The sequence below is a fragment of the Wallemia mellicola genome (genome assembly GCF_000263375.1).
Source record: "Wallemia mellicola CBS 633.66 unplaced genomic scaffold WALSEscaffold_12, whole genome shotgun sequence".
NCBI lineage: Eukaryota > Fungi > Basidiomycota > Wallemiomycetes > Wallemiales > Wallemiaceae > Wallemia > Wallemia mellicola.
Genome location: NW_006531969.1, coordinates 40,586 through 53,271, shown reverse-complemented (window position 1 = coordinate 53,271; position 12,686 = coordinate 40,586). Strand labels below are relative to the sequence as shown.

The window sequence follows — 12,686 nt, the reverse complement described above, 5'->3', positions numbered from 1 at the left end:
TTATTTTGTATTATTAAATTGTTGTATTAAATCATTCAAATCGCTGTCGTTGTTGTCGTCATTTTGTGTAGATAGTCTCCGCTGGTCTAACTTCCATTTTATTAGGCTAATCAATCTATCAGGTTCCTCCCTGTATGTTTTTGGATGTGTTTCGTTTAAGTAGAAAGAAAGAAAGCCTGTAAATACGCCCAACAAAGGGTCAATTGATCTGTATATCGTTAAATATATAATAATAAATAATAATATTTAAAAACCTTGAAATTAAGTACATCTTGGTAGTAGTAGATGGACCTTATCAACTAACATCCAAGTCAATATGGTAAGTATAGTGAATATATAGTAAAAATTAATTTATACACCTCACAGTCACGATCAAGTTCACAAGGTATCCAGACGCTGTTGGAAGCTGAGAGGGACGGTGCATTGATAGTGCAACAAGCTAGGGATTACAGAACTCAGAAGCTGAAGCAAGCTAGAACAGACGCTCAGAAGGAGGTACAAAGTATGAAAGAAGCGAAGGAAGACGACTTCAAAAGCGCACAAAATGATGTGAGTTACTCATACTCAGAGTTAATAGATAAACTAACGTTATACAGTCATCAGACAGTCAATCAAAACACAAAGGACAAGTTGAAAAGGATACCGAGAATGCATTAAGAGAGTTAAACGATAACTTTGATAAGAAGAAGGAAATAGTTGTAAATAAGCTGCTAGACAGGGTCACTCAGACCAAGAATTAGACGAGTGATCACCGTTATTGTTATCTTCATTGTCTTCATACTCCTCATCCTCATCCTGTTCTTCCTCTTGCTGCTGCTCTGTGCTTAGTATATCCAACTTGAATTGGTTGTTCTTTGGTAGGAGATCATCCAAGGCTAGGTCATCCCAGTAGAGAGAATTAACTTGGGTCTTTATTGATGATGTCTGCTCTATCGTCGAATGCGTCTCCTTGAATGGGTTGCCGTAGGGATAAGAAGGGTGTACAGTTGAAGGTAATGTCGCTATCAAGTTGTAAGTAATAGCCCATCGCAGCGATACAACCCACCTTGTTCCTCATCTAAGGACACTGGTAGGAGCTCTAAAGGTACTTGTATATCTAGCCTAATTAGTTACTTCTGCTATCTGAATATCAACTCACCCTCAAAAGGTAAATCAATAGAAGCTGATTCCTTGTCTATTGTTTTGTAGTGTAAATAGCAATATCTATTATCCTGCTTTTGTTATCGACTATAATAGACGGCTCTTTATCACTTACACTCATGGTTGAATCTACAATAGTCATAGACGCATTTAAATCACCAGTAAGGTAATAACATTTATTTTATTTTATCGTAACACTTTAATAGGATGATCTCTCTAAATTATCTACTATTAAAAATAAGCTATCAAAAGAGAAATCCCTGATAGACACAAAACTAAAGTCAAACCTAGCACAACACTTGGATCTAACTAGGGATAGCTTGAGAAGCTTATATCACACACGCTCTTCCGTTAAGCAACTAACGAACAATTCAAATTCAACTAATAAGGACTTCTCAAACATCTCTCAAGTCGCAATGATTCATCGCAATTTCAACCAAGTCGAGGAAACTGTCAACAATCTCCGTCAGATGTACTCTAAAATATCAACCATCGAGTCTTGGTTGGATGCAGACAAGGAAGATCCAATGGGTTCAAACAATTACCTCATACCTATACACTCAGAGTTATCTCAATTGGAAACTTTCAAAAACCACGCTCTGTATCAGGCTAACGAGCTAGATAATCAATCTAGAGATACCCTTCTTAAACATTTCCACAAGTTGAACGCCCTGATTGAAGAGTTTCAACTACACTTACAAGATTTATCTAAACACATCCTTGATGTCGTTAGATATGGCGATCAATCAGTCGTTGAGAGGCTTGTACAAATCGTTGAACATGAACAACGTGAAGATGAGAAAGTAACATCACTCAAACTCGTCATCCAAGCAAATGAAGATTCAAAAAATGATAGATTTAAACAAATGCAAGCTAATTCACGTTCTATAAAGAATATGAAACTTACTCTCATCGATAATATTAAAGAGAGCGTTGATGAACTATTCGACGCAGCTGATGAACAACATCAAGATGATAATGCTGCATTCTTGGAAACTCTCGATTGGATTTATGAAGACTTTCAAGATATAACCGACAAAGTGCAAGTTCTCTTTCCGAACGACTTCAATATACATCAGGTGTACATAATAGCTTATCACACACGTCTAAATCAGTCACTTAAGAGGATACTATCAAGTGAACCAGAATCTGCAGTTCTATTGACACTTTACAACTTTGTAAAGAACTATGCAAAGCAGATGGAAAAGTTAAACATCCCACTAGAATGGATAAATTCTCCACCGCTACTCGATGGTAAAGAGCAAGATCTTATAGAAGATTACGTACAATTACTCACACGTAAACTTGACGAATGGACCGTCAATCTAATGAAAGATGAGAAGACAGAATTTAGTCAACGTTCTCAACCACCTGAGATAGACGGTGATGGTTTATGGGGAATGCAAGGAGCAGTAATATTATTCCAAATGATAAACTCTCAAGCAGATTTAGCTGCAAATAGTGGTCAAGGTGGTGTTCTCGCAAGGGTTATAACTGAATGTTCAAGAGTTATTAGATCAGTACAAGCCGATTGGACTGAAATTATCAACTCTGAGTCTATACAAATGAATAAGAAGCCTGAATTTGTTGCAAACGGTTTAGGAGAATACCTCATCGCTCTTGCTAACGACCAAATTAAAGCTGCTGACTTTACAGAAAGTTTACTCCAACGTACGGAAGTTATGGTTAGTGATAAATACAAAACTGCTATACAAAAACAACTTAATGACGCCATGGATGGTAGTCTTGATGTTGCGAGGAAGTGTATTGAAATTATTGTTTCAATTATCTTCTCTGATCTTAAACCTGCTATTAAGGGCTTATTCGGTAGTGCTTGGTTTGAGGAGTCCTTGGTAATCCAGATGCTGGAAACTATGCGCGATTATCTCGATGATTGGTCAGAGTTTATGAACGTCTCATTGCGTGAGCTACTTGTTGAAAGTGTAGGTATTTGAGTATAAAAGTCGGCATTTAAACTAACTTCCTGTCTAGCTCATGCACGAATTCTTGGTTACGTACCTGCGCATGCTCAAGAAATGCTCCAAGATTAAGGTTTTGCCATTCGTTGAGCAAATAAAAGCAGATACCCTTGAAGCACACACTTTCTTCAAACGCTACCGTAAAGCTGGTGATATACAGGATGATCTTGATATTCTCGAAAGAGTTGTGTCTCTCTTAACGTCATCAGAGTCAATGATTTATCTTGATTACTTCGTGAGTGATGGTCGCTTCGTATTGATTTTATTAATTTCTCGTAGCCATTCGCTAAACGTCACGGTCCATGTTTGCAATTCGTGCAAAGTCTCATCAAAGCTCGCGACGATCTCGAAAGACGTGAGTCAAAAGATATGATAGAAACTATATATAGGAAAGCAGAAGAGGAGCAATTCCCTGAACGTAAGTATAGTTTACAATTTTTCAGTAATGTTTTCACTGACACATCATTAGCTGATCCACCTACCATCATGAGTCGCATTAATTGATTGTATTATGTATTATTAGATAATTAGAATAGCAGCAATATTTTTCTTGCATATTTACTCCTTCGATCACATAAGGCATGTCATTTGCAACCGAGCTTTGAAGATCAAATATTCGATCATATGCTTTTAAAGTTATGGATACATTCGTGAATTGAATCTAAATGAAACAAATTACGAATTGAGACATAATTTGAGTGACACACGTGGTTATTTTTAGTGTACTAGTCTAAAATTAGTTCTAGATAGAATGGAATGAGGGGTTATGGTGTCATAAGGCTGTGTGATAAATCTGTGTCATATCAATATGGAAAGACTACCAAAGAACTACGCTAATAGTTCTTGATGTTTTTATTATTTTGTCTCAATTGCGCGGTTTTCTGGCATCTCAGGAACGAAACCTAGAAAAAAGCCCCAGGTCGTCCGCTATCTAAAATAGAGTTGTTTATGATTGTTTTATTTTCGTTTATTTTGTTATTTGAAGTTTTTTTATTTGTAATTTGTTTATTTGCCTCATTTTTAATTTGCGTGCACTGTTCCCTTTAAATCTGTGCTTCCTTCTCTTCCGTTCAACCTTGCCTCGAGAAACTATACCTTGAACATGATTCGCACTGCGGCTCTCCTCACACTCGCTTCATATGTTTTAGGACATGGATACATCAGTGAATGTGGGTTACAGCAGCATATTGGCATTTGTCTTGCTTACATACTCCGATAGACTATGTCGCTGACAGACACCACGACGGTTCAAACTACTCAACTGCTGGTCCAGCGTGCGTTATATCCTATGGAATGCCATTTGACAGCTCATCTGACATTTCTCATTAGTATCCGTGGTGTACCAGGTGATTTAGGTTACGTTAAATAGTGAGTCTTCTGATTTTTTCCCTACTCATTTACTGACAAACCATCAGCTGGAACCTTAACACTCCAAACGTCGTATGTGAAAAATTTCATGCGCTATTTTTCAAGTTCTAACAACTACCAGGTCTGTAATGAAAACGGAAACCAACCAGCTGAACAAGTCGTTGAAGCTAACGCTGGTGACGTTGTCAAGATGCGCTGGAAGGGTGACCGTGGTCCAACTGGTGACTACTGGGGTCACTACGAAGGTCCTATCATGTCTTGGTTGGTCCCATGTAACGGTGACTGCACCCAATTCACCCCAGACGAGAACACTATGATGTTTAAGCTTGATGAGGCTGGTTTGGATACCTCCAAGGGTCGCTCCCCACAAGGTTTCTGGCCAAGTCGCCCATCAGGTCAAGGTCAATGGGCTCAAGATAGACTCTCCACTGAACAACAATCATGGTGGTCTACTACTATCCCATACGACCTTCAAGATGGTCAATACCTCCTTAGACATGAAATCATCAACTTAGCTTCTGCTCAAACTCCAGATGGTGGTGGTCACACATGGCCAGGTGGTATCCAATCTTACCCACAATGTATCCAACTTAACGTCAAGAACGGCCAAGGTGTTGTCCCACCACTCGTTAAGGCAACCGAGGTCTACACTCAAGATGACATGTTCTTAGACATCTACACCCCAGGTCCAGATGGTATCTCAAGCTACAAGATTCCTGGTCCAAAGCCATACGTTCCAGGTTCCGCAGGAAACCAAAAGCGTATGCGCCGTCACGCTCGTCGTAACTCACACTAAATATCTCTTTCATTGGAGTGAAATTGAAACTTTTCTTACTCTCCTAACATTTTAGTTTCTTCACTTTCTTATTCACTTTCAAAACACCTCGAACTGGCTTCGATACCTTTTTTTTTTTATTCTTTTGTTCCCCTAACAAATTGTTATATTATTCTCGAGCGCAAGGATCTTTTTATGTGTGTATGTGTGTATGTGTGTGAATTTTAATAATTTTACAACAGTAATGAGATAGAAGGGAACAAGATGTCTCAGCGACGTAAAGAACGTGCAGCTATCAACTTATCACGCTCATAGCGTTCAGTTTGCCAATTTACTTTGGCATTTCTAAGCATAAAGTTAGTTTATCGTAAATTAGCGTGGTAATTCACCCACTTCATTCTATTTATTGCGATAATCGCAAATGCAGCACTACGGAACTTCGTAGTTGGCTTCATCTTTGGACGTTTAGCGAGTTCTTCCATGAAACCGATCTTGGAAATGGCAGCAATAGTAGCATCTTGTCTATATATCGTTAGTCTCATTTTGTCTCAGCTGATAACATAAGTACTCACGTCAATCTTAATCCACCGACTAACAAAAGAAGATACTTTTTCTGACATATAAGATCATCACGTAAAACTCTCTCACGATTAAACTTAGCCTTATGGTACTTAATTTCAATAGCAAGACCACGACGTTCTCTAATAAAGTTATTACGTTCTTCACTTGACATTGTAGCATTCTTATTATTCAATTGTGCCTCCAATGCGCGTAATTTAGCTTCTGACTCTGATAACTCATCTTTGAGCATGTTGTGGGAAGTTGTTCGACGATGCTCCAATCCATCACGTTCATTCTTGAGCATTTCAAGATCCTGACCAAGGATCATGAACTCTCTATTCATTCTATTCAAAGCCATCTCTTGGCGCGCGAGCTCTTCATGCGTTTCACGTCCATCTTCCTCTAATTCCCTATTGAGTTTCTCAAGTTGTTCACATTGATCAACCTTACTATCATACTTGCGTCTCATTTGTGAGGTTTCCGTGAGCTTGTTCTCTAATTTCATTACCTTTGTTTCAGCTTTCTGTAATTCATCTTGCAATGTATCACTGAGCTGCGTAGTTTTTTTTAGTTATATCGATTTAGAAATCCAGGCACTCACTTTAACAATATTCTCACGCTCTGCTATTAATGCTTCAATTGATTTTCGATCCTCCTCTTGTCCTTCATGTACTTTCCGCAATTCCATTTCAAGAGTATGAACTTTATCGCTACTTTCAAGTAGTTTCTTAACAACAGATCCCTTATCAAGTCCACTTTCACCAAGCTTACGGATATTTCTATCAACTTCATCATTAGCACCATCTAGTTGTTGTCTAAGTGCAGCAACTTGTGCAAGGAGTGGTTGTACATCACCGGCACCAATCGTTGTTTGATTTAACCAAGTATCATGTCCCATCCATTCAGGAGTTGCAGGTGTTTTTGGCATTTTCAAATTAATCACACTCTTATGTACAGCCGGAGTGATATCAATAGTTTGAGATTTCGACTTATTCCGTGGTGTGAATTGACTATTAGATTGGTTATAAGATCTTAATTGATCAAGCTCTTCATTTAGTTTGTTAACATTTGATGTTAGACTTTCAATTTCAATTTGGTTAGATTGTAATTGCTTGTCCATTTCATGGTTAACCTTCTTGTATTCTTCTAAATGACTATTATGGATTGATTGACGGCGTTCAAACTCAATCTCCATGTCATGTATATCAGCTTCCAATCCACCAATAGTACGTTCATATTTTTCCATCTTACCATCAACATCTTTGTGTGACCTACGTGTATCTTCAAGTTCCTTATTAAGTTGATATTTATCATTGTCGAGGGTAGCGACTTCCTCTTCTAGCTGCTTAGATCGATTTTTGTAATGATATACCTCCTCTTGAAGTTTATCAACCGTGTAAGACAATTTCTGTACTTCATCGGATGTCGTTTGCGATTTTGAAGTTTTCAAACGGGTAACTTCGTTATGCAATTGATCAATTTCAGCATCATGTTCATCACCAATCAAGCGCAATTGCTCTTGAGCTTCAAATGCATCCTCTTTGGCATTCTCAAGTGCACTAACGAGTTGTTGATTCTCTGTTGTGAGATGCTGATTGAGTGAATGCAAGTATGAGTTTAATTTATTTCCATCAAATCTATTACCTGATTCATTCGGATTTCCGCTCACTTGTCGTGGTGTTATAAGATCATTATTCGAGGAAGCAAACGAAGACTCGACTGATTGATTATCATTATTTAAAGGGTTTCTAGAAAATGAAACTGTCTTTGGGAATGGTGTACTATTTACGTTAGATTTCGCCTTATCCTTCATAGCAGACATGAGTACATTTGGTTGAGTAATTGAACGTTTTAGCGCGTCTTTTGGAGTTTTATTCGTGTTATCCAACTTGTTAGGAGTTTCTGCGTAATTGAATGTCATCTTAGGTTTATCATTCTCTTTTAGCTGTGTTGTGGTCGCATTAGATTCAGTCTCTGTTAAACCTGAGTAGTCTTGGTCATCAACACTTGGTAGAGACATCAATTCTTCCTTGTCCTCCTCATTTATCCTTCTTAATATTCGTGAAGGTGTTTCATTTAGTTTCAGCATACTCAATGATGACGACAAGACCGCAAAGAGCAAGAAATTATCAAAAACGTTAATAACTTTGGGTATTATAAAAGAAAAACATTTTCTACAAATCTCAAACAAAATTTATTTCAGAAAATTGGGTAAAATCATTTTTGTTTATAGGAAGAATTGTGTACTAAAGTTATTGTTAGAAGATGATATCTAGAAAATCATTTAACTCACTTTAACCTGGAACTGGCGTGTACTCTCATCTCTTCCATTTTAAATGCATTCATTTCTTCTTTTATCATTTGAGCCAATTCAGGTGTTAACCTGTTACAAGTTGCGGGTTCTCCTCTTCTATCATAAATCGTCGCCGGCCACGTGTGCTGAATGCCCATAGAGTTTGCAAATGAGCATTTTCTCTTTGGCTGAGCAGCTAATGTAATCATTGCTTGAATTGGTAATGCAGATGTTGAATTTGTATGATTGACAACTGGTTTATCAATTGGTTTATGCATGGATGAAGGTCTCGATGATATTCCATCAATCTTATCTGGATTTGGTGAGGGTAGTTGATGTGAAACATGCGGTTGTACTTCACGTCCTTCTTCATCTTTCAGAGCATTTGCGAAAGTATATGAATTTGAGCGGCCGCGTATTTCATTTCTCTCTTCAAAGTCTTCTTGACGGTATGTTTTTGCTCCTTTCAAAATTCCTTTCAATGTGTGTTCACGTCTATGAGGAGCATCCAATGAATCATATTGTGAAGTATTCCATTCCTCCTCATGTATTTGTACGCCTTGTAAACCTTTATTTAAATCATCATCATCTTGAGATAAAATTGAGTCATCATCTCTTTTAACATCTATTGCACCTGGCAACTTTGATTTATTATCACTACCTGCGTGATTAAAATCATTATGCTGTGAATGCCCTGTTGAAGCTTTCGCTTTTGCTTCAGCTGCTGCTACTTGCTCTTGATGTTGTTTAACTAAGGCGGCTGCAGGGCTTAAACCATCTATAAGTTCAGGTTCTTCATTGATAGTTGAATGTCTATCAACTTCAGCAGTAGCATGACTAACAGATATACTTGGCTCTTTCTTGCGTTTATTCTTCTTCTTCTTTTTTAACTTTGATCCAATAGATTTATTGTTTATATCCTCTGGTTCTTCACCACCGCTATCTCTTTCTTTATCTTTATTAAATAAGTTTGTCAAACCAGCGAAGGAACTTCTGCGTGCCAATTTACCAACGCTGCCGATTTTACGTAACATAACTGATGCGGAAGAGGCGGCTGAAGAAATTGAAATGTTATCAGTTGAAACGTTAAATTTAGAATTGAAAATGCTATGCTTTTTGGCAGGTTTCTCACTAGCTTCGTTAGCTTCACCTGGTCTAACCTTATTGGATTCAGAAATTGCTCTAGTTCTCGTTGGTAATTGAGGTGAAGGCGAAGGTGATTGTTTACCAGGCTGGGATTTTGGTACAGTAGGTGATGCAATAGTTGAAACTTTATTAATCGCGCTATCATCAGCAGGTCCTTGATTCATAGAATTTTGATTGGACAATGCCCGTTTAAGTCGTGATTTAAGTCCAGCTTTTTCATTCTTGTTTGTTATAGTATCATTTAAGATAAGAGGTGATTGTTGTGATAGTGGTGAAGGTCTGGTTGACTGCTGTGATGATTTGTTATTCAGAGTTGGGGGATCTTTACGAGTAGATTGAGGAGAATGATTAGATGATTGTCTCGAAGACCTTGAATCATTCGAAGAGTGTGAGTTATTACGAATACGGCCCATAGGTGGACTAAAATCATCGACTTCTTCTTCATACTTCTTACTAGAAGTTGCTGCTGCTGGTGAACTCTCAGTTCTATTTACCATAGGACGACTAGTAGCTTTCGTAGTATTTTTTATTAAGATATCATCTTTTGATAGAGCATCAGATTTCGACCTTCTATGACTAGCAGTTGAGCGAGGGTTTAGGCTAGCCACTTGTGAATAGGTTTGCTGCCTAGATTCCTGGTATGGATGTGTGGAACTCGGTCTTTGCGGACCTGAGGAGGTCCTTCGCCTGCCAGTAAAATCTGGGTTTGGTGGTGTGAATATATGATTTTGATGGAACATCATCTGCTGCTGGTGATAAGCAGCTGCAGCAGCCGCCCATTGCTGCTGCTGTTGATGGAAGAAAAGAGCTTGATTTGTGGGAGCTTGGGGAGCGTAGAAGAATGGGGTCTGGTTGGGTGAAAGTGGTGAGGACTGTGGAGATGCTAACATTGAATTAGATTGCCTATGACTTGATAATGACTGTGATTGTCTATGATGAGGAAATTCCATTGAAAGATGCTGCTATCATTCAAAGCTGAGCTGTGTAAGTTGAATAGCAGAGAGGCACAGCGGGCAACTCACATTGTATATCCTATGCGTTTTTTTTATTGAGAAGAATCTAAAACCAGCTTATTTAGCTTGTCTTGCTATAAGCTACGTTGTACAACGAGTACAAGAGACGTTTACTCGATTAATTTGATTTTTTACTTTTTTTTACTTTTATTTATTGATTCATTACAATCTATTATTATTTATATTTCTTATATTATTCACTTCCATCTAAATCGCCAATTCGAGTTTATCATCACCTGCACGGTGGCAGGGTTCTGCTATAGCTAATGTATAGACGTTTTCTTTAAATGGTTTACAACACTCTGGAAATCATCCCACTCCGTTGTGCCTCCTCTGAGTGTTGCCTGATCTCCAATGTCATATACATAAAGATTACCATCGCTTGAGCCAAGTCCGACCCTCTTACCTTCCTTTCTCTCCCAAGACATCTTGTTTATTGCTTTATTTGACGGGCTCGCGTTACTGATCGGTACCTCGGTATCCATATTAAGGTTCCATAGTTTAAACTCTCCACAACCGTCGACGGACCCGAATACCGCAGGATGATGTGGATGCCACTGTGCATCATATACGCAATCGGTGTGCTCGTTGAACGTCTGCAATGGATTGTGGTGCTGTTGCTGCCCATTTACAGCTGGCGATCCCTTGGTTGACCACAACTTTATCGTCCAATCGAGCGATGTCGTGAGGAACAAGTCAGTGAAATCTATCGCGTTTGTTGTTGTACGATACAATGGATGGAAATTCAAGGAATTGATTGGCGCGTTGTGTCCGGCGTATATCTCATTATGATCAACACCAGCTTTGACGCCAGCTCTGTCATGTCTATGAGCATGATATATAGCTCCCTCTTCTGTTCCGACATAGAATGACATTGTTTCAGCGTGTGGTAAATCAAGACATGTGATTGCAACCTCGTCGGTCTTGTTATGACCCGTCCTTGATAACTCTAAGCTTTCCTAGTAGAGAACGATTAGACGGTCTTAGTTTTTGGAAACCACCTACCTGTGGCTGTGCCAGCATGTCGACCGTCCAACTACATACCAAACCGTCCGTACTCGTTGTCATAAGATTGTTGGCATTTTGCGTACCGACGACTTGCATATCATAAACGGGATGTGTATGTCCCGTAGCACTTAATGGTGTTTTCAATACTGGCGTACTCTTTGCACGTGTATCCCATAACAATATTTGGCCCGAATAGGTACCACCAAAGATAAGATTCGCGTGGAAGGGTGAAAAGGTCGCACTGAGTACATCAGATTGGGAATGCAGCACGAATTCAGGTCTGTCTAGCAAGTGCATATTCCAGATTGCAACAATACCATTCGGATCGTTGAAAGACGCGGTATTCTTATTATACGCCGCCAAACTGAGTTCAGAGAACTTGAAAGATCTCATTAGCTTAATAGATAACCATCGTAGTTAAGCTTACAATATGAGACCAATCAACGGCCGTGACCGAGCGGTTTTTTGTCCATCGGTCATCTGCGAAAGAACACAAAAGCTTCATATTGCGCGATTCACTCTCATGTGTAGCTGAGTCCATAGCCATGCGATAATCCCTCGTTATGTCATAATTGTCTGATAATGCTCGCTGAATGATCTTTGAAGAGCTCTCTACGAAATCACCAAAGTCTGGCGAGGTATATACAGCCAGACGCTCTTCTTCAGTGAGTTCTAAACGTGATTGAGCGCATGGGTTGTCAGAAAATGGTATTACACACCATGTATCTCCTGCTCAATCTCTTTTTGTATGGCTGCTTCTTCCTCAGCGAGATTTTTCTCATGTTCAACGCGTAATTCATCTTCTTTCTGCATACGCTGTTTAAGCTCCTCAGCTGTCTCAGTTCCTACGCCTGCATCACCAAGTGTATCGTCTCCATCAATGGGTATACTAGCTGTTTGTACTTCTTTATTGTAAGTGACTATTTCCTGTGATAGTAATATGAGAAAAGTATTGTAAATACTGCATCCAAGCTTACTTTCAAGGGTAACTTGAAGACTTCTTGATCTACTGATTGTAATTCAACTTGAGCTCTAGGTGCTTGGGTACTGAATTAAGTGAGATAATATCCCGACGATGAGTCAATGCTTACTATTCAACTTTCGTTACTTCAGTTTGTTCTGGCTTCTTCACAATGTTAGTGCTATCGCTAAGTACCGAGTTAGAGCCAAGGAGGGATGCTACGAGTTCGTCTATTTCTTTCTTCCCTATCCGACTATAGTCTGTGTTGCTTGGTAGTTCAGCTACCTGATCTAAAGTTTAGCTGTCTATATCACACATATCTACCAAAACGCACATTGTCAAGTTGACCTCTGTTCGTACTACTTATAGCATTCTTCCTCTCAGCTCTCGCTCTCTTAAGTTCTGCTAGTTTCGTCCTCTTCTCCTCAATCTCTGCTTTCCG

General features: G+C 38.9%; 7 protein-coding genes across 7 annotated transcripts; 3 read left to right on the top strand and 4 right to left on the bottom strand.

Annotated features, from left to right (window-relative positions):
* Positions 1 to 216, bottom strand: WALSEDRAFT_19458 (hypothetical protein; the record flags this gene model as incomplete). The annotated part of the gene is made up of 1 exon (XM_006958679.1): positions 1 to 216. A coding segment is annotated over one exon (216 nt), but the record flags the coding sequence as incomplete, so codon positions are not given.
* Positions 217 to 294: 78 nt separating this feature from the next.
* On the top strand, positions 295 to 1,212 carry WALSEDRAFT_60572 (H+-ATPase G subunit). The gene is made up of 3 exons (XM_006958706.1): positions 295 to 319; positions 367 to 549; positions 597 to 1,212. Exons 1-3 carry the CDS (start codon positions 317 to 319, stop codon positions 738 to 740), a joined length of 330 nt encoding a protein of 109 aa, XP_006958768.1. The 5' UTR covers positions 295 to 316; the 3' UTR covers positions 741 to 1,212.
* Positions 648 to 1,282, bottom strand: WALSEDRAFT_69243 (hypothetical protein; the record flags this gene model as incomplete). The annotated part of the gene is made up of 4 exons (XM_006958705.1): positions 648 to 1,001; positions 1,046 to 1,096; positions 1,139 to 1,211; positions 1,256 to 1,282. The coding sequence occupies 4 exons, from the start codon at positions 1,280 to 1,282 to the stop codon at positions 721 to 723; spliced, it is 432 nt and encodes a 143-aa protein (XP_006958767.1). The 3' UTR covers positions 648 to 720.
* Positions 1,247 to 4,025, top strand: WALSEDRAFT_60570 (vesicle fusion-related protein). Its single transcript, XM_006958704.1, has 5 exons — positions 1,247 to 1,301; positions 1,347 to 3,083; positions 3,133 to 3,354; positions 3,399 to 3,537; positions 3,589 to 4,025. Exons 1-5 carry the CDS (start codon positions 1,260 to 1,262, stop codon positions 3,621 to 3,623), a joined length of 2,175 nt encoding a protein of 724 aa, XP_006958766.1. The 5' UTR covers positions 1,247 to 1,259; the 3' UTR covers positions 3,624 to 4,025.
* A 176-nt stretch (positions 4,026 to 4,201) lies between these two features.
* On the top strand, positions 4,202 to 5,430 carry WALSEDRAFT_32834 (hypothetical protein). The gene is made up of 5 exons (XM_006958703.1): positions 4,202 to 4,288; positions 4,339 to 4,393; positions 4,449 to 4,487; positions 4,535 to 4,559; positions 4,609 to 5,430. The coding sequence occupies exons 1-5, from the start codon at positions 4,222 to 4,224 to the stop codon at positions 5,281 to 5,283; spliced, it is 861 nt and encodes a 286-aa protein (XP_006958765.1). The 5' UTR covers positions 4,202 to 4,221; the 3' UTR covers positions 5,284 to 5,430.
* A 2,541-nt stretch (positions 5,431 to 7,971) lies between these two features.
* Positions 7,972 to 10,339, bottom strand: WALSEDRAFT_60568 (hypothetical protein). The gene is made up of 3 exons (XM_006958702.1): positions 10,285 to 10,339; positions 8,117 to 10,237; positions 7,972 to 8,069 (listed from the first exon to the last, which is right to left on the bottom strand). The coding sequence occupies exons 2-3, from the start codon at positions 10,210 to 10,212 to the stop codon at positions 8,051 to 8,053; spliced, it is 2,115 nt and encodes a 704-aa protein (XP_006958764.1). The 5' UTR covers positions 10,213 to 10,237; positions 10,285 to 10,339; the 3' UTR covers positions 7,972 to 8,050.
* Positions 10,340 to 10,433: 94 nt separating this feature from the next.
* On the bottom strand, positions 10,434 to 12,666 carry WALSEDRAFT_38790 (WD40 repeat-like protein). Its single transcript, XM_006958701.1, has 7 exons — positions 12,579 to 12,666; positions 12,375 to 12,529; positions 12,261 to 12,330; positions 12,003 to 12,210; positions 11,711 to 11,955; positions 11,281 to 11,661; positions 10,434 to 11,234 (listed from the first exon to the last, which is right to left on the bottom strand). Exons 4-7 carry the CDS (start codon positions 12,094 to 12,096, stop codon positions 10,539 to 10,541), a joined length of 1,416 nt encoding a protein of 471 aa, XP_006958763.1. The 5' UTR covers positions 12,097 to 12,210; positions 12,261 to 12,330; positions 12,375 to 12,529; positions 12,579 to 12,666; the 3' UTR covers positions 10,434 to 10,538.
* Between the last annotated feature and the right edge of the window lie 20 nt (positions 12,667 to 12,686).

Coding starts and splice junctions, on each gene's coding strand:
- WALSEDRAFT_60570 (XM_006958704.1), top strand. CDS start 1,260: ATGGTTGAATCTACAATAGTCATAGACGCATTTAAATCACCA. Junction 3,084..3,132: donor GTGAGCTACTTGTTGAAAGT/GTAGGTATTTGA, acceptor CTTCCTGTCTAG/CTCATGCACGAATTCTTGGT. Junction 3,355..3,398: donor TGATTTATCTTGATTACTTC/GTGAGTGATGGT, acceptor AATTTCTCGTAG/CCATTCGCTAAACGTCACGG.
- WALSEDRAFT_38790 (XM_006958701.1), bottom strand. CDS start 12,096: ATGCAGAAAGAAGATGAATTACGCGTTGAACATGAGAAAAATCTCGCT. Junction 11,956..12,002: donor GATTGAGCAGGAGATACATG/GTGTGTAATACC, acceptor AATCACGTTTAG/AACTCACTGAAGAAGAGCGT. Junction 11,662..11,710: donor CCGTTGATTGGTCTCATATT/GTAAGCTTAACT, acceptor AGATCTTTCAAG/TTCTCTGAACTCAGTTTGGC.
- WALSEDRAFT_60568 (XM_006958702.1), bottom strand. CDS start 10,212: ATGGAATTTCCTCATCATAGACAATCACAGTCATTATCAAGTCATAGG.
- WALSEDRAFT_32834 (XM_006958703.1), top strand. CDS start 4,222: ATGATTCGCACTGCGGCTCTCCTCACACTCGCTTCATATGTTTTAGGA. Junction 4,488..4,534: donor GATTTAGGTTACGTTAAATA/GTGAGTCTTCTG, acceptor ACAAACCATCAG/CTGGAACCTTAACACTCCAA. Junction 4,560..4,608: donor ACCTTAACACTCCAAACGTC/GTATGTGAAAAA, acceptor AACAACTACCAG/GTCTGTAATGAAAACGGAAA.
- WALSEDRAFT_60572 (XM_006958706.1), top strand. Junction 550..596: donor TCAAAAGCGCACAAAATGAT/GTGAGTTACTCA, acceptor AACGTTATACAG/TCATCAGACAGTCAATCAAA.